Consider the following 25,000-nt stretch of genomic DNA (forward strand, 5'->3'; position numbering starts at 1 on the left):
TGGATGGATTTATGTCAGGGAGCAGCCAAGCTCTTGTACAGCCCCAGGATACAGAACTGTGAATATGGCTTCACATCCTCTCAGCAGCAATTTCTGAAAATCTTCTGTCCAGGACCCATTCCAATGCCACTGGGCACTCTGTGCACAAAGAACAAGGTTATCTGCTTTCAGACACCACAGCCCATGCTGCCTACCAGATATTCCAGTGTCCTGCCAATATCAAGGACAGACTTGGCTCCTGCAGCTACAACAGCGACTGGAGTTCGTCCCAGCTCTGTCAAGTCAGCACTCACATCCAGAGCTGTAAGAGGCAAGCAGAGGTAAGGTGTTGGTGGCTGTGTTGTACTCCAAGCTGATGAGATCTGACCTCCCAAAAAGCCACATATGCCCAGGATGACACTACCTGACTTTATAACTGGCTAGATCCACAAGCAAGTATTAAAGGTTTAGATCATGTCTTTAGGTGTTGACAAAAAGAAGTCACATGGCTGAGGGCAAAGGTGCAGCCTTGTACTCTGTCTCTTGGCTCTTTGATCACATGGATAAAGAGCATGCAAAAATCTGGTAGAAAATAAAGAAAGAGGTGTTGTACAGCAAGGATGAGGTTCAAGGAGATGCAATATCATTGAAGCAGATTTTCAGTTTGGAGCTAAAAATGCTTGCAAAAAAAAAGAAAGTACAAGAGGAGCTGACCTCAGGAAACTCCCTGGTCCGGAATTTACACCACATCTGAAAGGGATGGCATACAACTGCACTTGGGCTGTGCTGGAATATATATGTCAGAGAAGAGAGAAAGCACTTAAAAGCCACAAACTCCAGAGGGGAGCACACACCTGTAACACAGAGCACACTCTTTTGTGGCAAGGCTCTTCTCCTCAGCTGAGAGAGCTGATAACAACACTGTGCTTGGCAGCCAGTATCAGGTTATCCAGCCATCACAAAGAGGCAGAGGCGCAGTCAGCTCCTGTTGCACCAGCAACATATCAATAAATATCAATACAACCCCGTGTAAGCAAAGGATAAAGAGAAACTTCCACCCCCTAACAACTGTCTAGGAGGAATATATTGAAGAGAAAATTCAAGAGGAATATTTTGAAGCTTCTGGAAAGGGGACAGCAGGGAAAAAGCAACCATAATTTGATCAAGAAGAATTTTAACTTTATTCTTCTGAACAGTTACTGTAGGACAGGCTGAGAAAAAGGGAAAAGAAGGAATTGAATACAACTGTAGCAACAGAGTGAAAAGCAGAATGTTCTTACTGTTCTCCCCATCCCGATGGACACCTCCTATGCCACCTGACACAAACACAGGGATTCCTGCTTTGTGTGCTGCAATCATTGTTCCAGACACAGTAGTGCCCCCAGACAAGCCCTGTTGGGGAACAACCACAGTCAGCACCCAGGGAGACATGGAGAAGCAGCTACAGCATGTGAGCAGTGAAATTCTAACACAAGTACTCTTTCAGCCAAAAAGGCAGAGGAATTCACTTAGGAGCTGGACTCTATAATCCTTGTGGGTCCCTTCCAACTCAGAACATTCTGTGATTCTGTGAATCATCTGTCATCCCTGCTATATAAGCTGTTCTTGCCCTGATAGCCTTTGTTGTCCAGGGGCAGCTAGTGGCACCTTTGGCTGTCACTTTAAGCCTGGGATAGCCTAAGTGTCACATAGTTCACATGCAATGTGATAATGTCCTATCATACCAATAAGAATATTCTTAGCCAAGTGCCCATGGCTTGCCAGCACAACCAGAATGACTTTTCATTCCCTTACTATGTCATTCCCTTACTCTGTTATATTTTAACAAGTTAGGGCCACTATTGTGCTTACCCATAAGATACCACTCTCCATTATATTTTTGAGAGGTTTAAAAGCCACCTGGCTTTTAAAGCTACTGTTGCTAAAAAAGCAGCCATACTTTACTAGGAAAGACCACACCAGAAAGTTTGCACACCATACCTGGCTGAGGACAAAAGGAAAATCTCTGCGAGACACTTTAACCACATTTTTACTGCTTGCCAAGAACTCGAGTTCCTCGTCTGTGAGTCCCACGTGGATTTGCCCCCTTAAAACACCTACAGTGGCTGGCACTGCTCCATTTGTTCTTACAATTTCTTCCACCTCTCTGGCCATGCTGAAATAAGATAAACAAGGCAAAAGTCACAAAATTAGGGATCGAAACAACTGGACAAGAAAGCTGTTGTGTTTGATGGCCATCTTTCACAGTTCTACAGTTCTTGTGACTTCAGCTACATTCTGTTCTTCTTGTATTCTGCCTCATGGCAGAAATCTTTGCACTTGAACTTGCAGAAGTGAAAAGCTCCCATTTTCCAATGTCCAAGATCTGTTCTTCATTTTTGAGAAAAATAATTTGGTTTACAAGCAAATCTGGTTGTATAATATATTACTGAAAATAGGGATGGTCTCAAAATAGGACTTTTCTGTGCCTTTTACCTGTTACTTCTCTGATATCATAGACTTTCACAAAAACCCCAGGTAGTTCAAATCCTGCTCAAATGACCAGGATATATTTTCATAACACAGTGAGATATAGAGTAACAACAGTGCCGAAAATCTAGTGCCTTAGGGTACTCCAGGGCTGCAGACTAAGCCTAAGTTTAGCAGATTTTGTACTTGATCATTCATACACTATCTATTTTAGGAGCAGCTTCTTCTTCCTTTCTCAGCTATCTGGACATATGCTTGGCAATCTTTAAGTACTGAAACTGCCTCTTTCCCAAAATCGAGTTTTTAGAGCTTCATTTTAAGACAGAATGTCAGGCAGAATAATGGCCAGATAAAAAGCAAGATGGAAAATCAATACCAAAACCTTTCTGTGCTTTCTGGAAGCAAGGATGGAGAGGAGAATGCAACAATTTCTGGCACTGTAACTCAATGAAACACAAGTCTACTGAAAATTGATAAATAAAGAGTAGAGATGGGGGGGTCCATGCAGGGTACAGAAGACAGTGAGGAGGGACTAAGAGCTTCCACAGTAGCAGCTCTGAGTAGGCTAAGGAACAGATTTCACTATTGTGTTTCAATCCTTTTTGCATTACAAAATTTTTTCCTTACAAAAGGAAAAGAAACTGTAGTGTTTTCAATGTCTCTACAAACTATGCAGCTGAAAAGGCTGATTGCTCTCTTTTAGATCAAGTGGTGACATTATCTGCTGCTCTATTTGAAAAGAAGCCAGAAATTTAAGGTGTTGGATAAGGAGATAACTAAGATCTTCCTATTTGTCCTTAGAAGTCCAAATACAATTGTTCTACATTTGAGCTTACAGTCTGCAAGCCTAACAATGTGATCTTTCCATTTGCTCTTGCAACAGCTTTGGCTTGACCAAGAATACTGATACCAGTCCAGTAAGTGGTGTGTTTCATGCTTACAACTTCACTGAATGAGGAACATCAAAATCCAGCACCTCAAATTCAGAGGATAGGCCATGCCATGTGTAATGATGGTGCTTTCCAAAGCTACAACGGGTCTCCCCTCCAGCAGAGCTTCCTGTACAGAGGGATGAATCCTGACATAACCACCTGGGGGTAAACACAAAGAGTGAGTTATTTGTGTGGGTATTTGCAGTAACTACTGAGCTGGTTTATAAAAAGCAAACTGTCATCATCACAACAAATTTATCCCCCTCTTCAGCTGTTCTTTGGGGCCAATTTACAAATAACTTTAGGAAGACTAGAGCTGTGTTTTATGTAAGTGAAATATGAATTATAATCCTCATCACCATCACTGGAGGATCCTCTGCCACCATTTTTGCAGTTGTTTGGTTGCTGGCTCCAGTAACATTTCTTGAACAAACCGAGCCCTGCAACCATGCCTAAGGATGGAAATGTGTTTTAAAAGAGTGGATGAATCAGGAATACCACAGAAACTCACTGCACTACTCACCATGCAGAAATCTTCTCACCTGGGTGGTCCCACGTGCCATGGAGGACAGGTGTCTTCCCAGGCTGAAGATTGTCTTCCTCATCATCTTGTGCCTATGGATGGTCCTGAGATAACAGAAGGTGGGTGAAAAGGAAAGATGTAATTTAGCAATGAGGGGACCCTGAGAAGCTAAAGAGTTCCTGCCTTGGCCTTGGAAGGTGGACAGCCCTTGCCTAGGAGATTGCCTGGAGTCTCCTGGTGCTTCAAGCATGAGCCAGGGTGTCAAAACAAAATGTTAAGGTGCAGAAAAGGAGCGGAAGGGGTCACCTGGCCCATTGTCAATGCTGGGCTGAAATCGTGGTGGAGCAGAAAGGATGAGGACTAACAAACTAGGGAGAATTCTGAAGCAGAAAAGCTTTTAAATTCCAAAGTGACCTGCTCATGATGGATGTCAGAACCAGGCACTGCCACTTCCAATGTGAAAGAGCACAAGGAGGAATCTACAAGGCAGAATAGTGCTACAGGGATATGAGCCAGCTTTCTGCCGGTGTCTAGGAGAAAATAAGCAGCTCTAAAAGGAGCTGAGAACTGACAAACCAGACTGGAACTGCAAGGAGGAGAGAGCAGCTTTCCCTAGAGCTGGGAGTGCTTTATGCAGGCTCATGTTACATCATCCTTCTTAGCACAGTGCCTTGGAAGCAGAGAGGCAATTCAGCCCCAGCAACAAACTCCAGAACTCCTCTGGTCTCTTAGCAACTCCTTTTCACTCTAATTAAATTCATTCCCAAACACAGAAAGAGGGGGAGAGAGCTGTAAATGTTAAGAGAGTGGTCTGTCTGGGCCTCAGGGCAGTTTCACTCAATGCCTGGCTGCTTCAGATTCTTTCCCTGGCCATATCCCTCCAGTCTCCCTGTTCCTCACCCCTTCACTAGGAGGAAAGGATTCCCTTCCTCAGTCCTTTATGCCTACTGTTAATTCAGATGTCAAATTAATTAAACTACAGTACTTAGCAGAATATGGCTCTGCTCTCACTCCAGTGTGTGGCACTTCAGCTATAGAAAATTCTTATACCCAGAGAGAGTGTATTTGCCCAAACCTAAAGACTTCAACTATAAAGGATAAGAAATGTGGGAGTGGATCAATTAGACACGATACACACCTGACTGAAATACTAAGATTTTCCACTTTCCAAATCCTTTTCGTGCTAAGCTCAGCAGCTTGAGCTGTTCATGGGTTCATGCAAATGTTCTGGCATGGCTGTGTGTGTGCCTACACACCCCTCGCTCTCTGGGGCAAAGTCAGCTTCAGGATAAATTCATTAAGCCAACATTATGCCAGGGATGGTCTGAGCTGCTCGAGTTGTGCTCTGAATTTTAACAACCACCCAAACTCTGAAGCACAACACGAAGGAGTGCCCAAGCTGTACTGGGTAAAAACTAGCTGGTCACCACCTGAAACCCAACAGGGCTGAGCTGATATTCACAGGGAGCTCAGCCAACATTCAGCCCGAGCTGGCTGGAAGATTTTTGGAGCTTGGCAAGTTTTGCTGCAAGACCCAGACGACCTTTTGCCTGGTAACCAAACTTTGCTCATTCATAGTGCACGTTTCAGGCAGCTCCAGCACACGGAGCTGCTCTCCTCCCTCCTCCCCTGTGACCCATGGGTGTATCCAAGCTCACGGAGCAATGGCCTGCTGTCTCTTACCTCTGGGTGTCCTCTCGTGGAGGGAGGCTGGGTGGGTACTGGAGCAGCGCCTGGGCAGCCCTGGGAGGAGGAGGAGGAGAAGGAGGGGGTGTGCTGGCCAGAACTCCTGGCCAAGAGAGTTTATTTATTATTAACCACAGGCACAGCTGAGCTCCACAACTGCTCCCTGCCCAGGGTGCAGGGGGCCACTTCACAGCAGGGCCAGGAAAGCTGCTGTGATTATTTTTGCTCACACAGAGCCAGATTTTCCCCCTGCTCTTTAAAAGACTTTTCTCATTTTTCAGATTCCTTTCCTATTAGATTTTTTTAAATCAGTGAATTCCTTGCTCGTTAAAACAATGCCTTTGCAGACTGAGCCCCTTTGTGCTTATTCCTAAAAAGCAGAGGAATCATATTCATGCCTCCCCCTCAACTTTGCCAACTGCAGCTGTTAAAGCTCTTTCTTCCCAGGGTGAGAGCTCTACTCAGCTCTTGGCCTCACCAGCAAGGAAAGCTGTAGGTCTAAAGACAGTTGTGACCACGATTTTTATGATGCAGACACCTGGCTACACCCAGAACATGAACTGAGCTCACAGCAAAAACTTTCATAGTCTCCTCCTATAAAGAATCCATTCTAGCAGCTCAAGGGCAGCTTTGAACAAGTACTGTGAAATTAATATTTGTCCTCTCCTAAAAAAAAAAAAAAAAAAAAAAAAAGATACTTTGATATCAATGCATTGGTATTGTACATGTTTCAGTTTCATACTCTGCAGAAAGTATCAGAGTTGAAGTTAGATGGCCATGAAGGAAGTGATTTACAGGTTAAAAGACAGACATGATTCTGTGCAGCTTCCATGCACAACATAAAACTAGCTGAAGTAATTACTAATGAATTGCTGAAGTAATCAGTGTCAGGGATTTTACTGCAATCCATTAATCAGGAAATTGTAAAACATAGGTTGTTAAAGCAGTATTTGCACTTTACACTCGTCCCTTTCAAAAGAAGTTTCTGGCAACTTTTGTTTAACCCACCAGTAACAAATTGTGTCTTACTTTCTACATCCTTCCAATCTCTTCAACTAAACACATCCAAGGAAACTTCAAACAAAGCTTGCTGAGTTACAAAGACAATTTACCTCTGACTTCTGCTACCCAGTCTGGAGGGAATTTAATTGCAGGAATGATAGATTGCATCCTCAGATACCATAAATGGATGCTGAAGATTTTGTGAACAATATCTTTTTCCTGAGAGGATGGGTAGCCAGATGTATTGGAAAGAGAGTGTGTAGGTAAAATAACACAAATTATAAAGACATAATTTTATTTTTCATTAAATCTATTTGGAAACTCTGCAGTATTGTAGGAATCTATCTGGACCACCATATTTTTGACATATTCTCAGGCAAGATGGTTTAGGAACCAAGCTGGTCACTCAGTTTCCCATTCTCAACATCATCTCAAGGTGATCTTATGCAGCAGGCACCCAAGTCCAGCCTGTCAAATTAGATAAAACAGGGGTAAGGATGTTTTGCTTGACTTGTCATTTTTTCCTTAAATCCAGTAGAAAAATCATCCTGATGGATTTTTAGCTCAGCTTTCCAACATGAAACTGTGGTTTCTGAGACAAAATGGGGCAGGTCAAGCAGGTCCCTGAGGGCACTGCTGCAGTCTTGTGCATATCCCAGCTCTGGGAATTGCTCCCAGCAGGCTTCTGCAGTGGGATATGTGGCTAACAACAATGATGATGGGGTTTGGAAGCAGCCAGGAGAGAAAGCCCTGGAGAAGAGCTGGAGAGAGGTTTGTTTGAAGTGTGGGTAGTGTATAACTCACTCCTCTGCCTTTCCAGCCCTGTCTGCCTGCCTGTAACCAGGAGCTTGCTGCTGGTGCTTCCCCCTCCAGGCCTCAGAAGTGGGAGTTAATATTAAACAGGTTCCTGAGTAAAATGGGAGTGGCTGGGAACAAAGAAATTGCTGTGGCAAATTCCTATTGCCTGCTGGGAGCTGGGCCCTATGGCCACCCTGGCATTTTTCTGTCTGAGTGATTCCTAGAGTTACCATGTTCCCTGAAACCTTTCCTCTCTCAGGGGTGTCACTGCCAGAGGTATTAAGGAAAAGGGAAACTCCACGTTACTTTCATTACTCTGTCATGTCCACCATGGGACAGTATTTTCCTTTCCCTGTGTACCTGATTTCTGAGAGTCTATTTCCAGTTGTTAGGCTGGGATTTGGGATTTGCTCATTGATGTTTCTCTGTTTTTGAAGCTGGCTTCTAGGCTGACAGTATCCAGGAGACCTCCTTGGCACATGCAGTCAAACATAACACATTTAACAATTCACTTATTTTACTTTAGTGAGAACTGTGGTGCCTGGAACTGTCTGTCTTGTCAGGGCAACAATCTAACCAACACAAAGGTCTGATAAAGTTGCTCTTTAGTGACTTAACCTCTTTAACTGTCTTGACATCCTTCCTCTTTCATCAGCAGATTTTCATGATCATTCTAATGGATCCAAAATAACTTCCTAGATTATCTTAATGGCTTAAAAGTATTTGATTATTTTTTTCCTAATATGAAGTATTTTTTCCTCCAGCTGTTTCTAACAGAATGCAAGACTGAACACGCACACCTGGTGCAGTTTTTGAACTTTTATTTCAGTGCTGAATATTGCGTGAAAAATGCTCTGTGATGGAATCAGGTGCAGAAAATAAGTTTCTTTTAGATATCAAAAAGGGACTTCCCAATTCTTATGGGATAGTTTTCCATTGAACACCCAGGCTTTCTCATAACAGGGATTTGAGGAACTGAATTTATGAACTATTTGATATTGTGCTGATAATATCAGGGGGGACTCTGCTGCATAGCGAGCTTGGATCAAGGAGCCTGGATCAAAGTTTATAAGCCTGGATTCAGCTGCTCCATGTCCTGGATGAAGGTTGGTCTTGGAAGTTGTTCATTCCAAGATTGTTGGAGTTCAAAGTTCACTCCAAGAACTAGCCTATTTTTGTGTTTTAGACCTACCTGTACCTTGTTTTGAAGCCTATTAAGATTTATATATAAATGTTACCTCCTTTTAATGCAGAGTTGTGTTCACCTAGGTCTGGGTTCTGCATATTCCAGAAAATGCCATCAAGCATTCCCATTGCCTCATTCCTTAGGTAGTTCTAGGGCACTGAACTCATTGTTTCGAGGAAACCTGAAAACAGATTTATTTCTTCTCTCCTACCTAGCATTATTCCTAAAGTCCAGCACCATAGGGTGCTCTCCTACTGCTATGTTTATACCAAAGGCTTTGTTTCAGTATTTTCTGGAGTGACTGATAGCTTGGATACATTTGATTCATTAATACATTTTCAAGGAGAGAGGCAAAATATCAGTAACACTGCACTGACAGGCTTCTGCCTTCACCTTGCCCCAGCTTGTCACTATCTTTTTGGAACGTGTTTAGTACTTTTGGCAGCAGGAAGCCAAGGGTACCAAGTGTATCAGGCAAACAGTAGTTGTGAAACTACTGTTTTTATTGATTACAGAGTCACAGATGTATTGCAGTCACAGAATAGGCCGGAACCATCACCGGGCCCAACCTCCCTGCTCGAGCAGGTCGTTCTAGAGCACACAGGATTTTCTGCGGGGAGGGAGATATTCCAGATAACAGCAGAAGGACGCGACGTTTCTCACCCCATTAACGCAGCACTGTGGCTCAGCGCCAACTCTCGGGCCGGGCCTTTGTGGCGCCGCTGTCCCGTGTCGCTCCCCGCCCCCGGCCGGCGCCACGTCGCCGTTCCGTGCGGTCCCCTCACGGAAAAGGCGCTTTCCCGCCGCCGCCTCTTCCCGCCGGAGCGAGCCGGGCCTCACGCGCGCCCGCGGGGCCGCGCAGGGCGCGCTCCCGGCGGCGCGGCGGGGACGCGCACGGGCGCTGCGGCCGCATGAGGGCAGCAGCGGGCTTGGCCCCGCCCCCGGCGCCGGTCCCGCTCGGCCAATGGGAGGCGCCGCTGGGCCCGGGGGGCGGGGCCGCGCCCTCGCCCCGCCCCGCGCGGCCGGAAGGATCCGCTCCCGGAAGTTCCGGCGCTGCCGCCGCTGTGCGGGATAAACAGTAATGGCGGAGGCGGTGGCGGCGCTGGAGACAACGGCGGGCGCGGCCGCCGCGGCCCTGGGCTCACCCGCGGCGGCTGCGGGAGCGGCGGCCGTCGCCTTCGACTTCGCGGCCGTGCCGCCGCCCTCCGCGGGGCCGGGGGGAGGCGGTTGGACCAAACAGGTCACCTGCAGGTACGCGGCGGGGCGGGGGGGTGGAGGGCAGCGGGCGGGCGCGGCCGCCCTTCCGTGTCCTTCTTTTCCTTTCCCTTCCCTTCTCCCCGCGCTGTCTCCGCGCACCGCGGGGCTTTTTCCCTCACACCGCCCCCCCCACCCCTCCCCTCCCCCCACGGTCACGTACGCGCCGCGCGCTCCCGCCCGCCCGCGGCGCGCACCGGCCCCGCCCCGCGCGCGTTCCCGGGGGCGGCGAGCGGCACCGGCCCCGGGCGGGGCTACCGGGAAAAGCGGCGCGGCCGCGGCGCCGCCAGCCGGGCCCGCCGGTGGGGGCGGTGCGGCCCGCGGGTTTCTGCGGCCGCGGCCTCGTGTGAGGCTGTTCCCGGAGCGCTCCCGCCGCCTCAGCGCCGCATTGTGCGGGGACGGGCCCGGGCCCGCGGTGCTCGGCGCCAAGGGCGCCGTGTGAAAGGAAGTCCTGCAGCCGCGTTCCGCCGAGCGCGACCGAGCAGCAAATGCGGCGTGGTTGAAATTCAGTCGAAATTTAGAATTGGGAATTGACTGGTGGTTGATGCAGCGAAAAGTAATTATTAAAGCGGAGAGCAGGAATGGGTCGTGTTGCAGAATGTGCGAAGTGGCCCTGCCTGTGTCACACCGAGGTTCTGTGTGCTGCGTCATTTCCTATCCGTGTTTCCCTTTCAACTATATTTCTGATAAATCTTCTCCCTGGGGTTATGCAAGCCCTACTGCGTGTTTAAAGCTTGCCAGATGGACTATTTTTAAACCTACAGTGCTGCTCGGTTGGCAGGCAGAAAGGAATTTCAAACAGTTCTGTGAACGTAGACATATATCAGTTAATATAAAAGCAAGCGGTAACACAAGATTAACATCAGTGAGCGTTTCTTGATTTTTATTTTTTTTTTAAATTTAAATAAATAAATTAAATTACATTTATCATGTTTATTTCTTCTGCACGATGCCGGTGATGAACCGTGCTTGGCTCAGCTTTCAGTCAGCAAGGTCAGTGCTCCCTCTGTCGAAGTTTGCCTCGTAGTTTCTGAAGATCCAAAGGTTCAATTGGGGAAATGGGATTGGTGAGACAGCTCTAGAATAGGTATAGATGCAGGATCGATTTATTGAAGACTGCCATAGTACAGGAGCAGTCAAGTTCATCAGTGTCCTGCAGTGCTCAGAGTTTAGGGAATGTATTTATTTGCACACACTCAGGCCCGAGTGGGAGGCTAAAGCTACTCTTTTGTAATGGTTAATGTGCTCTGATTCCAGCTTCGACAATGGGATCTCAGCCTTGGATCTAATGAACGTCTCCATTCTTTGTTCTCTTTGCTTGTATACCATTGCTTGCTTTATTAATTTTTATGGGACCATTCAAGTTGGAGGCAGGGGCTTTAAAATAAAATTAGCAATTTTGACTTGCCCTTCTGGGTACGTGTGATAATAAAAAAATTTGGATTTCTATGTTTGATTTTTGATAGGTTATATTCATAATTAGGAAGATATGTTTCATACTATTAAATTTTGTTTTAACTTTATAAATGAGCTGGAGGTTTTAACAGTTGAAAAGAAGGAGTTAAATTTCAAAATGCAGGTTTTTAGTGTAGGAGGTCGAGCAGTTTCTGTTTGAATAACACTGCACAATTCTTTCTGTTCACAGGCTTTTTTAGTTGAATCATCATACGGGTGACAGTAAATGCTGCCTGAAAAACTTTTGGGAGTCAGTCCCTTCAGTGTAAGGGGCTAGCATGTGATGGCTAGTGCAGATAATACTGCTGGAAGGCTTAAAATTGGTACCATAAGTTCTTGCTGCTCCTTTGAATAGCTGATATGATAAATAGTTGGTTAATGAGTTTTAATATACCAGTGTGGTATCCTTGGGATGAATGATTACTATCTCAGAGTGAGAGACACAGTGACTAAGATGAAGGACTTAGATTTCTCCTACACACACAGTTTTACTGAACTTACCCTTCTGTTTTTCTTTAAGCTAAATTTTAGAAGTCTCAGCGTGAAATATAGGAAATAATTTTTCCTAAGAGATTATGAAAAGAGTTTTTTTTTTTTTTTTTTTTTTTTACTTCCATGGTTTAGCAGTGTTCAAGGATATTGTTTTCTAAAAATTTATAGTATTTTAATCTGGATTAAATAGCAGGGGAACAAAGCTAATTCAGAACTTGTTTAATATTATGATCTTTTACTTACTAATGTGTTTCAAACAAAAAAAAAAAAATAGTTGGTCCTTACCAGGTTCCTCAGTTCTTCCTGTTCAGACGGCTACATGGTTTTATTGAGCAGTGCTATAGCCAATTATTTTTTCCCAAAGGCTTGACACTGTTTGTTCTGTGCTTGCATTTTCCAGATGTCATGCTACATTAAAAGTCATCAAGTTGAAGTAAACAAATTACATTTCACTTGTTTGTTTTAGAACTGAATGTAAATAAAACCCATAGCAACTAAGTGGTGTACTTTGAGAGCTGGCTACGTGTTTGTACCTTAGCTAATTCTTCCTGAAAACCTGGCTCAGGTATTTTTTTCTTTCATGTGAAAAGTGTGCTGAGTAAAGAAAGGCCTCCTTAATTCAGTGCAGTACCAGGGGTGAGGTGCAGGGCACAAACCTCCTGACAGCCTGCTTGAATTGCCCCTTTCATGGCTGCTCTGGTCTGCATCCCCTGATAACTTCTGAAGGAGCTTATGGAGAAGAGACAACGAGCTAAATGCTGTTAAGATCAACTTTTTCCCCCTTTTACTAACTCCAGCAGAATTTCATTAGCCTGTAATGTGGCTGAACACCCAGGAGCTGTGCTAGAGCAGCATGTTAGCCTCTTTTCCTGTACCTTCTTCCCAGGAATTCTTGGTGTCTGTGTGGCACCTGGAGAAGCTAATGACTGCAGATGGCTGTTATCCTGAGCTTCCCCATCTGCCAGTCGTGGCAGTGTCTTGGGTTTTGAAGGAAGTTTGCTGTTGGCTGCAACATTCTAATTTAGCTGAACCAGTAGTTTGATTAAACAAATTAGCATTACCTGAAAGCAGAAATCTAAAGTAAAGAAGAGAATACATCTGAATAAGGAAATGCATTGCAAGCTTCCAAAGCTGTAGAAGGTAACATTGCCTCTTGAGAAATACCCATGAAAATCAGGATATGCTATTTTCATCAAGGCATTCCTAACTAGACATGTGTTGAACTTTTTTCAGGGATAAAATGCCAGTGCAGCCAATTCTTAATTTTGTCTGGTTGTTCCATGTGTTGGTGTCACTCATGTTTTGTACAATCACACAGTGAGCTGAACTGGGGAAATTATCTGAGCTTGGACTCTGATGACTTCTCTGGTCAGGCTCCCCAAGCAGCTTAACCAAATTACACTGGTAGATTTGAATTGAAAGGACAGAGAATAGTGCCAGAATAAGTGCTTTTTGGATGACAGCATCACAGAGGCTCAGAGAAAATCCAATTATATACTTATCTTGATCTAGTTTTCTTTTTTCAAATGCAATTACATGTGTTCTCTGACTACTTGACCAAATGCAAATTTCAGATGTCCTTCTACATATCAGTGTGTAAGGCAGATAACTCTATAATTCTCAGTTTTAAGGATGCTTTTTTCCTATAACCAGGATGAAGAAGCTGGTATTGCTGTTGAGTAGGGTGAAATGGAATACTCTGTGTGAGTAGAGATGCTCCCCAAAATAAATTTCTTTATCTTACCCCAAAAATAATGCACTCTGTTTATTTTTTTTTTTACTTGGCTGAAGTGTTTTAGCCAAACACTGCAATTTGATGTGTGAAGTGCTACATTCTTTGTGATACTAAAGTAAAAATCTTAGCTGTCAGTGAGGGGAGGGTTGTGGGAGCCTTTCTGCCAGTCACTTATTTCAGCTGTAGTGGTGTCCCATCACTTTGTTGCCTCAAGGAGCAGAGTGGCTGGGCAGTGATCTGATCCAGATTAAAAATAACCATGGGGGCAGCTAAAGGAATGTCAGGTTCCATTGCAGCCATTTCCTGGTCTGTGCCAGCCCCTGGCTGTGAAGTTGCTGCCCCAGCTCATGGGGGAGGGGATGATGTGTGGAAATAAGCAAAAGGTGGAGATAACGCTTGTTAAAGAACAAACAGTTGAACAACCTGAAGTCTTTTTTTTTTTTTTTTTTTTTTTTTTTTAACCCTATCGGTGTGACTCCCATTTCTTAAAAGCAATTAAGCCAGAAATTCCAGTTATATTCTAGTTCCACGACTTCACGGGTGGTTTGGTTTGTTTTTGGTTTTGTTTCGGGGGCTTTTTCTGTTTGTTTGTGGAAGGGAGAAGGTTAAATAGGGTTGGTTTTTTCTTGGTTGGGATTTGGTTTTGTTGGTTTGGGTTTTTTTTCCTTTTGAGATGGGTCTTTGTAGGTGGATTTTGCTGTTGATGGGTGGCTGTGACTTTTAGAATGTTTTGTGTTTTTTTGTTCATGGTGGAGAGTGCTAGTTGTATAGAAGGAAGGGGCCTTGTTCTGTTTCTGCAGCACCCTATTCCTGCTGGCATGGCTGTTTGTGCCTCCAGCTGACCCTGCAGAGCCTCCTCTGGGTCTTGTACTGCTTGTTTTTTGTGTAAGATCACATTTCTTACCTGGTTAATTTGTCTGCAGGGTAGAGACAGAGGATTTGGAGTGTGAATTTGAGTGTTTTGAGTGTGAATTGCAGCCTGATGGCAAGTGTCAGCTTGTGGCCTGTACAGCTAGTTGAGATTTTTTTTTTTTTTTTTTTATTCTTAGTATGTTGAATACACTAGTGGTATTGGCATGTAGAGTTATCAACTCTCTGAACATTCAACCTCAGGTTTTACTATTTCCCTAAAACTGGATTGCAGATGTAGCTCTACTTAAGTGTTGCTTCTTTCTAAACTGAAGTGTTGGTAAACATTTATGGATTGAGTTTTCACACAGGCTTTTAAATTTTTTTTTTCATTTTTTTTTTTTTTTTCCTTTTACGTGGATTGGGAAAGGTGTACTTGAACTTTTCAGTTGTAGTTTTGAACGTACTGAATCTTAACAGTTATGGTGCATTGAGTTTCTAGAAGCTTGTTCTTCTAGGTAAAAACTGAAAAAATCTTGAAAACCACTCTTTAGTTCTCTTGAATAACTGAATTGAAGATGCTAAATTAAACTTGTGCTACTTGACATGCTAAAATGGATGAAACCGTCCTCAAAATCTTTGAAACTGTCCAAGTTTTTCAAGACAACCAGAACAGTATTGAAGCAGGGTGCTTCAATTTATTTGGCTTCTATTGCAGGCTTCTATGTGTGTGTTTTGTCAGATGTAATTATCCATCACAAACATGTTTTTCATTCTTGGAGAGGAAATCACATTTGATTGAATTACTTATGAATCCAGAGTAAATGTAAAAGCTTGGGTGATTTAGGGTGTGTCTGAATTTGATCCTTGTATCCATTGTTTGGTTTCTGTAAGGTTTTTGCTTGTGTCAGGGGCTGCAAGTAAAACTTAGTGCCAATCTACTTGGTCCAAGACTCTTTCCTCTTAGTGTCACAGCCCAGGATAACTTTGCTTTTACAAATTTGGTTTATTTTTCCCAGGCTTTTGTGAGAGCAAGTTCCTAAATGTGTGCACAGTTCACTGGGGTAGCTGAGGTTTCATCTTTGAGTTTGTTTTTGTGGTTGTACTGGGGCAGGGTCTTCAGTGCTGTTCTTAATGCAGCATACCTTGATTTACAGAACAACAAGATCATCCAAATACTTCTGGAGCTTCAGTGCTCTCCTCAACTCACCATTGTGTTCTCTTGCAGATACTTCATGCATGGAGTCTGCAAGGAGGGAGACAACTGCCGCTACTCCCACGACCTCTCCAGCAGTCAGTCCACCATGGTGTGCAGGTATTACCAGCGAGGATGCTGTGCTTATGGAGATCACTGCAGGTAAAGAAATGTCCCTGGCCATCCTGCAGGAGTCCCCTCTCTCTGAATCCCTGAGTACAGAGCTCAGCACATCTTGGTGCTTTCCTTTTCCCTTGCAACTTCAGATATTTGTAGAAATAGCTTTGCACTGACTCTCTTGTCTTGCTTAATACCAGTGTTTGCTATACAGATAAATGACCAAAGGCAAGGTGGTAACTGGTTTTCATAGAAGTCATAGTTGTCAGCAGAGGGAGTTTTCTTATTTTTTATTAATAACATGAGTAGATGAATTGAAATCTGAGACTACATTCAGACTAACTGAATGGATGAAACTGAGTTATGATCATTATTTAAGTGATCATAAAAGCCTGAAAAGGTAAGAACTCTTTTCCTTCATGATGTCTCTTGAGGAATTGCTGCTCTGACACTGGAACTACCATTTTGGAAAAGTAACTGGAGTTTGTCATATAAGTTCTAAGTTTTGCCTGTACAAAATAGCTTTACTTTATGAAAACATACTATTAATTGATCTATACCCTTGAAATTATAATAAAAAAGAAATTATGAAGAAGAAAAACAGATACTTTCCTAGTGGTGCAAAGCTTTACAAGGGCTTAGGAATGTTTCATCGTTAATTTTATTAAAACTTAGCAGAAGTTTTAACATTGTCTTACTGCAGCTGTAATTTGTGATTAAACATTAATGATTTTATATGGTAGCTCATAGTTAGCTTTGCTTTCATGTTTGATAAAGGGTTACTATATGTAAGAAAGATAACAAAGAAAACCTCTCTGTAGTCTTCTGTCTGCCAGTGTTGTTTTTTTGATCGTGTAGATCAGTGGTCTTCCAGCTTTGGATCATGCACCATTCAGTTCAATATTTTTGAGCTCCCATCAACATACACATTTATTTATAGTTTGTATATCTACATCTCCCACTATACTAATGTTATGTGCATTATATAATATAACACAAAACCAGAATTTGAAAAAGGGTGTGTTAAAGGTGAAATGGAAAATGTTTAATAACTATTTTATAAACAGTCCAAAGCAGTTTTTACTGTCACTAAAAGCCTTATTAGTAATAATATTTTTTTACTGACAGTAATGTTGATTCAATGGGCTTTCTTGTTATTTAAAATCTCAGTGTAACATTTTGTTATGCAGTTTTTTGAAGGTCTCATTCTAAGTTCAGCTTATTTCAGTCCTTGGTTTTAATGGCGATTGTAGAGGAAAAAGATCTTAAACAAAGATATGCAGATCCAAAAGGAAGGGTATTGTTGGCTGCATGTACTGATGTGTGATAAATTTAGCCAATGAGTTTCCACCTTCCCTGATGTCAATCAGCTGTTAGTGCAGATGAACTGGAAGGTGTTGCACTTTTAGATTTTTAGCAAATGGATCCAAAATACACTGGAATTCTGAATTTGAAAGATTTTTGAACATTTTATAGAAATCACTTACCAAATTTTTTAAGTGTACAAGATCTGAAAGGTTATTTTGTAGTTGACACATGTGGGTAGTTTTTGGCAATAAAATCTCATAATGTTGGGAATGCTTCATTTTCAAAGTGTTATCTCCATACCACAAATGTCCTTCAAAAAGCAGTTATCTGTTCATAGAATGACTTTATCTTGGAAGGACAGTTTGAATGTGGTTGGGTTTTGTTGGTTTGGGTTTGGTTTTGTTTTTTTTCTGTTCAGCTCATCTTGCTGGCACTGACATGTCATGACAGAAAAGGGCAGCAAATTTGTTGCACTTGTCTTGATGAAATAAACATTTTCAGTCCTTTACCATGAGGTAATCAGCAAATACCTGTGTGGTACAGAAGATTTTCATGGTGGCTCTCCACCTCATAATCATGCTAAATATTTGACTATTTAAAGATCTATATTGATGACATTCTCTAGTGTCACTTGGGTGCTTCTGGATCCATCTTGGCTACAACATCTTGCCTATGAATGATGCAGTGATGAATTTCTGGTGGGGTGCTATCCCTGTAATATTACCCTGGAATCTCTTATTGTGGTCAGAGCAGCTGCTGCTTCAGTGGTTTTACTTGCACAGTTTTTCCATAAAGCATATTTTAAAAATTAAAGTAATTGTCTCCTATTGAGAAGATATCTCCTCCAGTGAATCTTTTTGTCTTTGTTAAAGAAATAATTTGTTGAGAATGTTTCTCTACTGATACATCTTTTCTTTGGTGTCTCACGAAAAGCAGTTTATTATTGAAACAGAATCTAGCAAGTACCATAAGCTGAGACATGTGAAAAACATCTGTACTTTTCCTTTTGCCATACAGCAAACTTCCCACACCGCAAAATTTTTCTACTGCTTGTTTCTGCAAATCTCTAGCAGTGTTTTCTATGCATTTCCCAACAGTATTTGCTGACAAAGCAATGCCTTTTACTTTGTCACCATATTGTTTTCCATGAGTTGTTTCAGTCATTTTTACCACAATAGGAAGGAAAAGTGGTCCATATGGCTTTTTGTCTTGCCTTGTTACGTAACAAGCCTCAGGATTTCTAAATCCTTATTGTGAAGTTCTACAAAGTACTGGATTGAGTAGCACATGACTTGAAACATCTTGGAAAAACTTGTGGAGGTTTGTCTGTGTTCTGGGTGTTTTGGTTTTCAGTGAGATGGCTTCATCTTTTCAGTAGCTTATATTTCAAGGTACAGTATACACTGAGGGCACTATTCTTCATTAGTAATAGTGAATATAAATCCATATTTCAGATTGCCTTCCTGGTAGTCTTGATCTCTTCTGTGGTTCCCCTCCCCCTGAGTTCAAGAGCCGATTAGGTTGCCTTGTTTTACTTTGTAGTGTGGCTGATAGTAGCTCATAGTAGGAGTACAAGTGTTAGCTCTGACTTCTCTTGTTGGCTTTTGCTCACATTATCAGTGTTGTTGTCAGCCCACAGTTGGAGGCATCTTTTCAGGCCACTTGTTCGCTTTGTCAGGGTTGCTTTAGGTAAAGCAAGATCAGATAATCTGTTGATTCATTGCAGTATGTCACAATATGCTGGAAGTGAGCAGACAGGAGGTGCTACTGTCAACCCACTGGGTGGTAGAACACCTCCTCCTTCATGTACCACACATGAGCTGTATGGACTGTGAGGACACTTCCATTAACATGTATCTTCATAGTAATAGTAATTTATTGTATTTTTTAAGGGGAAAAAGCCACTAAGTTCTTGTATTTCCTTCCTGCACCCCATTGGGTTGCCTTGGGCACCTCGTATGATGCACACCTTTGGAGGTCACAGATGTAGAGATCTGAAGGCTTGAATTTTTGAATTTGTGCTTCATAGGATTAGGATTTCCAAGCTGATATTTGATTAGGAGCACCTCTTTAATATGCAAGAACTGTGACACTTGGTTTTAACTTGACACAAGCTAAATGAATCATAGTCACTTCAAATTTCTGTATGATCTCAAAAAATTCCCTCCTGTTGTCCTCCAAATTAGTCAGCAAATATCTAAGATTGTAATGGTGTATTTGTCATTTGTTTTCCCCATGCAGTCTCCTAGTTGCTGAACACAGATTTTTGAGGGAAATGGTGCCTTTCTGTTTATTGTGGGTGGTAGGACTCAAAGAGTTCTGATTACCATTTTCCACAATGAGCTGAAAGAGGCATTGGAAATAAGTACCCAGATTCATTGTAAATCTGCATGAGGCAAGATGCTTAGACACAGGAAAAGAATCATTTATGTTGGTGGGGATCTCTGAATCTGTGTCAGCTGAGGCCACGTTGCCTAAGACGTTCCAATGTCCAATCAAGTTTTGACAGTCTGCAAGCATGAAGATTGTGCACCCATTCTAGTGTTTAACTGCCCTTCCAGCAGTTTTTTTCCTAGTATTTATAACTAACTTCCCATTTTGGACTGGTGTCTACTGACTGTCATTCTATCACTGCACCTGTTAGAAGACTCTGGCTGATCTTCCCTGTGAGGTAGTTGGAGACAGCAGTGTCTGTCCTTAGTCTTCTCTTGATAAAGCTGAAGGAGCTCATTTTTCTCATTCAGCAATACTACACATGTGTAATAGATAACTGACCAGTTTGGGACACTTTTGAAGATTGTTCTGTGTAAGTTGAATAAGAATTGTGCTCTTTTTTTTTTTCTCCAAAATCTCAGAATACCTTATGTTTTCTTGAGCAATGCTGACAGATTGCAGAAGTGCAAGCATTTCTCTATAAAGGGTCATCAGTAACTTTCTCTTCCTAGCCATTTCTGCGTCCTCTTTCCAAATAGCAAGTTCACATCTTCATTAGTTTATTTTCAATACATGGGGCTGATTTCTGGAGGTATTTTTTTTATGGAAAGTTGACATGATGCGTTTTTAACTTTTTAGATATGAACATACCAAGCCACTAATACAGGAAGAAGTGACTGATGTGAATCCAGAGGCAGAAATCTACCCATCAGTGTCCTCAGAGTTTGCATCGCTCCCTGAAACAGTTGAAGAATTTATTGCTGAGATAGAAGATGAAAATACAGATCTGGCAGCAGCAGGAGTGGGGGATGAAGACTGGGTGAATGCAGTGGAGTTTGTCCCTGGGCAGCCATACTGTGGACGTGGTAAGCTGATCATGGCAATTTCCATAACAGTGAATTTCCATCACTCAACAGTTTCTCTGTAGTGCATTTATTTAATGCTTTGGAGTACAGCTGTTCATATTTATTGATCAGTTCAAGTGAGCTTGAGTATTTCAACATGAGTAGTCTGACTGTTTCATTTTGAAACCAGGTATATTTCAAGTCAGTCTCTACATGACTGGCTTTCTCTTTCTGTTTCTGAATGGCTTGAGAATCTCCTTTGAAGTTTAGTTTGCATATGGGATGGCATAGGAAATAACTGTTGATAAAATTAATATTGCTACTTTTGGAGAGATAATCTGCTGCCTTTGTGTTTTAGGTTGGTTGATTTAGTTTGGGGTGGTTTTGCAGTCTTTCAAAGGTTTTTCAGTGGAGATACGGATTCCTGTAGAAGGAATTGAAGTATAATGCTTACTTTTGTGAATCCCATAGCCAGAGGGTGATGATGATTTATTCCAGTTAGCTTTCTAGAACTCAACTTTCTAATACTGGAACAGCTCACTATGAGAATGAGACTGAAGGAGCTTATCATATAGGACCAGACTATTTGAGTAGCATTCTTGTCATCACTTTTTCCTGCCAAAATATAACAGTCTTCAAATTGAAGTGAAAAGTAGGCTAAAGGTGTTCACTTTAACATAATTTCTAGTATTTATCTCTCTAAGGCATGAGGAGGCTAGGAATACTTAAATAAATGTTTGAATTCAAAATGGACACCTTGCATCCAGAAGAGTTTGAAGAAGTCATAGAGTGCTCAGATTATACTGCATCATCTCCACAGCACTTCTCAGATTTGGGAAAAGAACCTTCTCAGTGTTAGAGGGTGCTGCTTGGAGCCTCCTGCCATCCAGCTGGAGGAGGGTGAAGAGGAATGATCAAGTGACACAAACAGTTTGCTAGTGTAGAGAAGTCTGATTATGGAATTGTGTAATAGATCTGTGACTTCAGTGTATCCCAAAGGAGTGAAAACTTAACTACTGCATGTTCATATGCCACCTTACTGTCATGAAAGATACAGCTTCTGTGCTTGTTGAGACAAAGGATTTTTAAAAATACTTTAATCAGAATATAATATTTAGATTGGAAGGAATCTTTGGATTTCATCTAGTTCATTTCCTGCTTAAAGGTTGCCAAGGGCTTTGTTTAGTTGAATCCCTTTCCTCAGAGATGTTCAAAGGGCCATAACCTCTGGTATCCTTTGTGGTGTTTGACTTCTTTCACAAAGAGAGCCTCTTCCCTAGTATGTAATTGGATTTTTCACTGCCTCAGCTTGCCTTCTGTCTCTTGTCATTTGCACATCTGAGAAGTCAGTCTCTTTTCTTGGGCATCAGCCCCATTAATGACTGGTTGGCCCTCCATTGGAATCAACTCATTGCTGGTTTGAACAGCCAGAGATCTTTTAAATACACACAGTCCTTACAGAAGAGCTGGTGCTTTTCCTGATGAGTCATTACACTGTTAACTTAGTTTTACTACAGCATTTTTTTTCCTAGGGGTTCAGCTTACTTTTCATGCAAACTTGTGCCAGATTAAGTTAGAGTTCTCTTCTGTGAGTCTTTTGCAAATCCCTGTTTTATAGCCTTTGAAACTTGATGTATTTTAATGTACAAACATACTCCTCTGTTTCTCTTCTAAACAGTGCTACATGATGTTAGTTCCCATGGTGACTTAAAAAAAACTTTGCTCTTCTGAAGCAACTGTCTTTATTAAGCTACAGAAGTAAAAATGTATGCAGTGTGTTCTGTAGTGTATGCCTTAAAGCAGATTATTCTTGTCAAATTGCTGGAGAAGTGTACGGATAATTGGGAACTTCAAAATGAAACCTATTTCTCAAGGTTATCTAGAACCCTGTGTGTTTAAAATCGTCTTAAAATGATAAAGATTCAAGGCTGGCAGTTTAACTGCATAGCTGGGACTATAATACTCACCTTTTACCACAATTCTCTGATTTGAGATTAACCTGGTATCTTGAAGGTAACTTCAAGACCTAGCATAGAAAATAGTGATGATTTTTCAGGTATTCACTTGTTGGTTGTACAAATGTGCCACATTTCCCTATTTGTTCTGCAGTATTCGAGGAAGAGTAGAAAGGCAGAAATACAAGCGACACTAAATTGGGTGTCTGTTTCCTGTTACTGAAAGATTAATGTGTTTAATGCTACAAAGTGTGTCCTAAAGTTCAAGCAGGTGGTGTGTGGATCAAACACAACAAACCAGTTTTTCCACTAGTATGAATTTAACCCATTTGACTGGGAAATGGGTAGTGAGAAGGTGGGGATTGAGTCCACCTACTGGTGAGCAGAGATTTGGAAAACAGCAAACATAGAGAACAAATGTTACTCTGAGGGATGTTTGATTTGTAGCTGCTGAGGCAGTGAAGTCTTCTGAATTTTTCTAATTGTCTTTTCAAAGAGGAAGTAAAACTGTAGCTGCTGCAATGCAGTATATACAGAAGACATGCATGCTGTTCTAGCCTCACAGTAAAAGTTACTTGTGAATATCTAATCTAAACCCACCCTCTTTCAAGTTGAATTTTGGTTTGAAATTGTTATCTCTTGTCTTTTACTACATGCCTTTGTAAAAAGTCTCTCTTCATCTTTTTTGTAGGCCCCCTCCAGGTCCTGGAAGGCTGCAGTAAGGTCACCCCAGAGCCTTCTCTTCTCCAGGCTGAACAACCCCCACTGTCTGAGCCTTTCCTCATAGGGGAGGTGTTCCATCCCTCCAACCATCTTCATGGCCCTCAACTAGGTAAAAAATTCTGTGACAACATGAACTCAAGCAAACACTGGCAGATGCAATGTTTGAGGGACTAGGAACTGAATGGTTGTTGTGATTTTGGTTATTTGTTATGGAAGTGGAGACACTGGATTTCAAATGGGAGGGCAAGTGGGATTTCAGTAACTAAGTACTTACTTTCATGTTATGCTGAGATACTCAGGAGAGAATGTAGAGCCTGGAACATGGTTTCTTGTCACTTGCTATTAGTTCACTAAAACTCATGGGGAAGAGGAACTAATGAACATACTTCAGGAATCTCTGGCTGAAAATGAGCAGGTTGCCAGGTGATTTGTTACTGAGTTACTCGCTTTGAAAAGTATGTTTCTAACAAACAGACTGCTCCAGGATCACTGAGTGACCACTACGGTCAGAGTTGTTTCAAGAAGCAGACTTGCTCTTATCTTGAGAGCTAATATTTTTCTACACTAATCTTCAATATTTGCTTGTTCCTCAAAACTTAAGTTGCAGGGACCTGAATTTTCTCTTTCTCTGTTCTAAGATGTTATGTCTTTGCTTCATGGGGATGAAAACTGTGCAAGCCTCTGATTAATTTAGAGAAGGAATCTGTACTTCACTTTAATTGATCCAAGTGTGCCTTTTGTAGTTTTGGCTTGCTTCTCCAAATCTAGAGCTTCAACAGCTTCTAGAAGTTACACTTTCTTATAGCGTACATGACTTGTAACTCTTGTAACAGCTCCTGGTTATGTAAATAAACTTCAGCTGCTGTTCTTTTTGGTGTTTATTCTGAATATAGTAATGCCTTATGTTTATTACATCTTCAGTTTCTCACTGACTGCTTTTGTCTTCTAATTCAGCCATCATCCTACTTATGTAACAATCTCAAAAGGCTGACTTGTGAGGCAGACGTGTTTGAGGTACAGGGAGAAGTGTTCAGCAGTAGCTGTCTAAGGGGGGAAGAGAAGATACAGATTTCAGTTCAGTTTAGAATTAGGTAAGGGAATTTTATTTAGGATTTTGCAAAACTGATAGCTAGCTTAGAATGCAGTGATAATAGCCTGAATTTTGGTTTCCTAGGTCGGTGTGTCTGGCTAATTGACTACATATCTGTTCAGGACAGGCTTTTTGGCAAATATATAGAATAGAGTTAGTTTGAGAGATATGGATACCACTTTTCTATCAGTCCTGAAGAAGCATGGGAATCCAGAAATGAACATTTGTCCAAGTTAAAGAACAGTTTACTAATTAGCCACCACATAAGGAATTGCTAACATGGAATTGCCATACTAGCATTTTGTTATGTTGGATACACCTTTATTAATTCAGCTGTGTAATTACTGGGAGAAAACCTGTTAACTTTAGCCAAAGTGAAATTGATTCTAAAAGCAGTGTATACAGTGCATACTCTACAAATTTGTAGCCTTATTTAGTCTTGCTGAATCAGTCTGTACCAACAATGTGTTTAAGTTGCTGAGGACTAGTGCGATTTTTCTAGGTGGACTTAGCTTGTAAATGGATCTTCAATGACCACTGAAATTTTGATAGCTTTAATCTTGTCTAGGTTGAAGGATGAAGAAAATGGTTTTGAAATTAATGAAATGAGGAAAATAATTTAGTTCAGGTTGAGGGTGTTTGAACCTGAACTGAAATGAACCTAGGTTGTTTCTATTATTCTGTTTGGGTAGCCCTGAGTGTTCTTACTGCCAGCGCTCAAAATCTGAATGTGCTGCTTACTGTTGTTAATTCTGTTCCCAGCTGCTCCTTTCTGTGCTGAAGCACCCTTGCAGGAAATGGTGATTGAGGAAGAATATGAGAAGCAGCAGGCAGATGTGGAGATGAAGAAGGAGCTGTGCCCCTATGCTGCATTAGGAGAATGTCGTTATGGAGAAAATTGCGTGTATATCCATGGGGACGTGTGTGATATGTGTGGCCTGCAGGTCTTGCATCCCATTGATGCTGCACAGAGA

At 42.1% G+C, this 25,000-nt stretch overlaps 2 protein-coding genes across 5 annotated transcripts; one reads left to right on the plus strand and one right to left on the minus strand.

Moving 5' to 3' along the window:
- Nucleotides 1-152: 152 nt before the first annotated feature.
- Nucleotides 153-9,495, minus strand: LOC130266822 (pseudouridine-5'-phosphate glycosidase-like). 4 transcript variants are annotated; one of them, XM_056516090.1, is made up of 7 exons: nucleotides 9,239-9,495; nucleotides 5,587-5,646; nucleotides 3,904-4,007; nucleotides 3,425-3,539; nucleotides 1,960-2,134; nucleotides 1,260-1,371; nucleotides 153-301 (listed from the first exon to the last, which is right to left on the minus strand). In XM_056516090.1, the coding sequence occupies exons 1-7, from the start codon at nucleotides 9,241-9,243 to the stop codon at nucleotides 168-170; spliced, it is 705 nt and encodes a 234-aa protein (XP_056372065.1). In that variant the 5' UTR covers nucleotides 9,244-9,495; the 3' UTR covers nucleotides 153-167. The 4 variants fall into 4 exon arrangements, with proteins under 4 accessions (XP_056372065.1, XP_056372067.1, XP_056372068.1 ...); XM_056516092.1 differs by having other exon boundaries at nucleotides 5,587-5,692; nucleotides 9,239-9,493; XM_056516093.1 differs by lacking the exon at nucleotides 9,239-9,495 and adding an exon at nucleotides 6,160-6,170.
- A 103-nt stretch (nucleotides 9,496-9,598) lies between these two features.
- On the plus strand, nucleotides 9,599-24,995 carry LOC130266821 (E3 ubiquitin-protein ligase makorin-1-like; the record flags this gene model as incomplete). Its single annotated transcript, XM_056516089.1, has 5 exons — nucleotides 9,599-9,826; nucleotides 15,589-15,717; nucleotides 20,053-20,279; nucleotides 22,905-23,045; nucleotides 24,789-24,995. Coding segments are annotated over exons 1-5 (874 nt in total), but the record flags the coding sequence as incomplete, so codon positions are not given.
- Between the last annotated feature and the right edge of the window lie 5 nt (nucleotides 24,996-25,000).

The sequence above is a fragment of the Oenanthe melanoleuca genome, unplaced genomic scaffold, assembly GCF_029582105.1.
Source record: "Oenanthe melanoleuca isolate GR-GAL-2019-014 unplaced genomic scaffold, OMel1.0 S264, whole genome shotgun sequence".
NCBI classification, from domain to species: domain Eukaryota; kingdom Metazoa; phylum Chordata; class Aves; order Passeriformes; family Muscicapidae; genus Oenanthe; species Oenanthe melanoleuca.

Excerpts from the sequence above, each read along its gene's own strand:
- LOC130266822 (XM_056516090.1), bottom strand. Across the intron at positions 1,372-1,959 it reads TTCCTTTTGTCCTCAGCCAG|GGCTTGTCTGGGGGCACTAC; the intron begins GTATGGTGTGCA and ends GTTCCCCAACAG. Across the intron at positions 302-1,259 it reads CCATCGGGATGGGGAGAACA|CTCTGGATGTGAGTGCTGAC; the intron begins GTAAGAACATTC and ends TGCCTCTTACAG.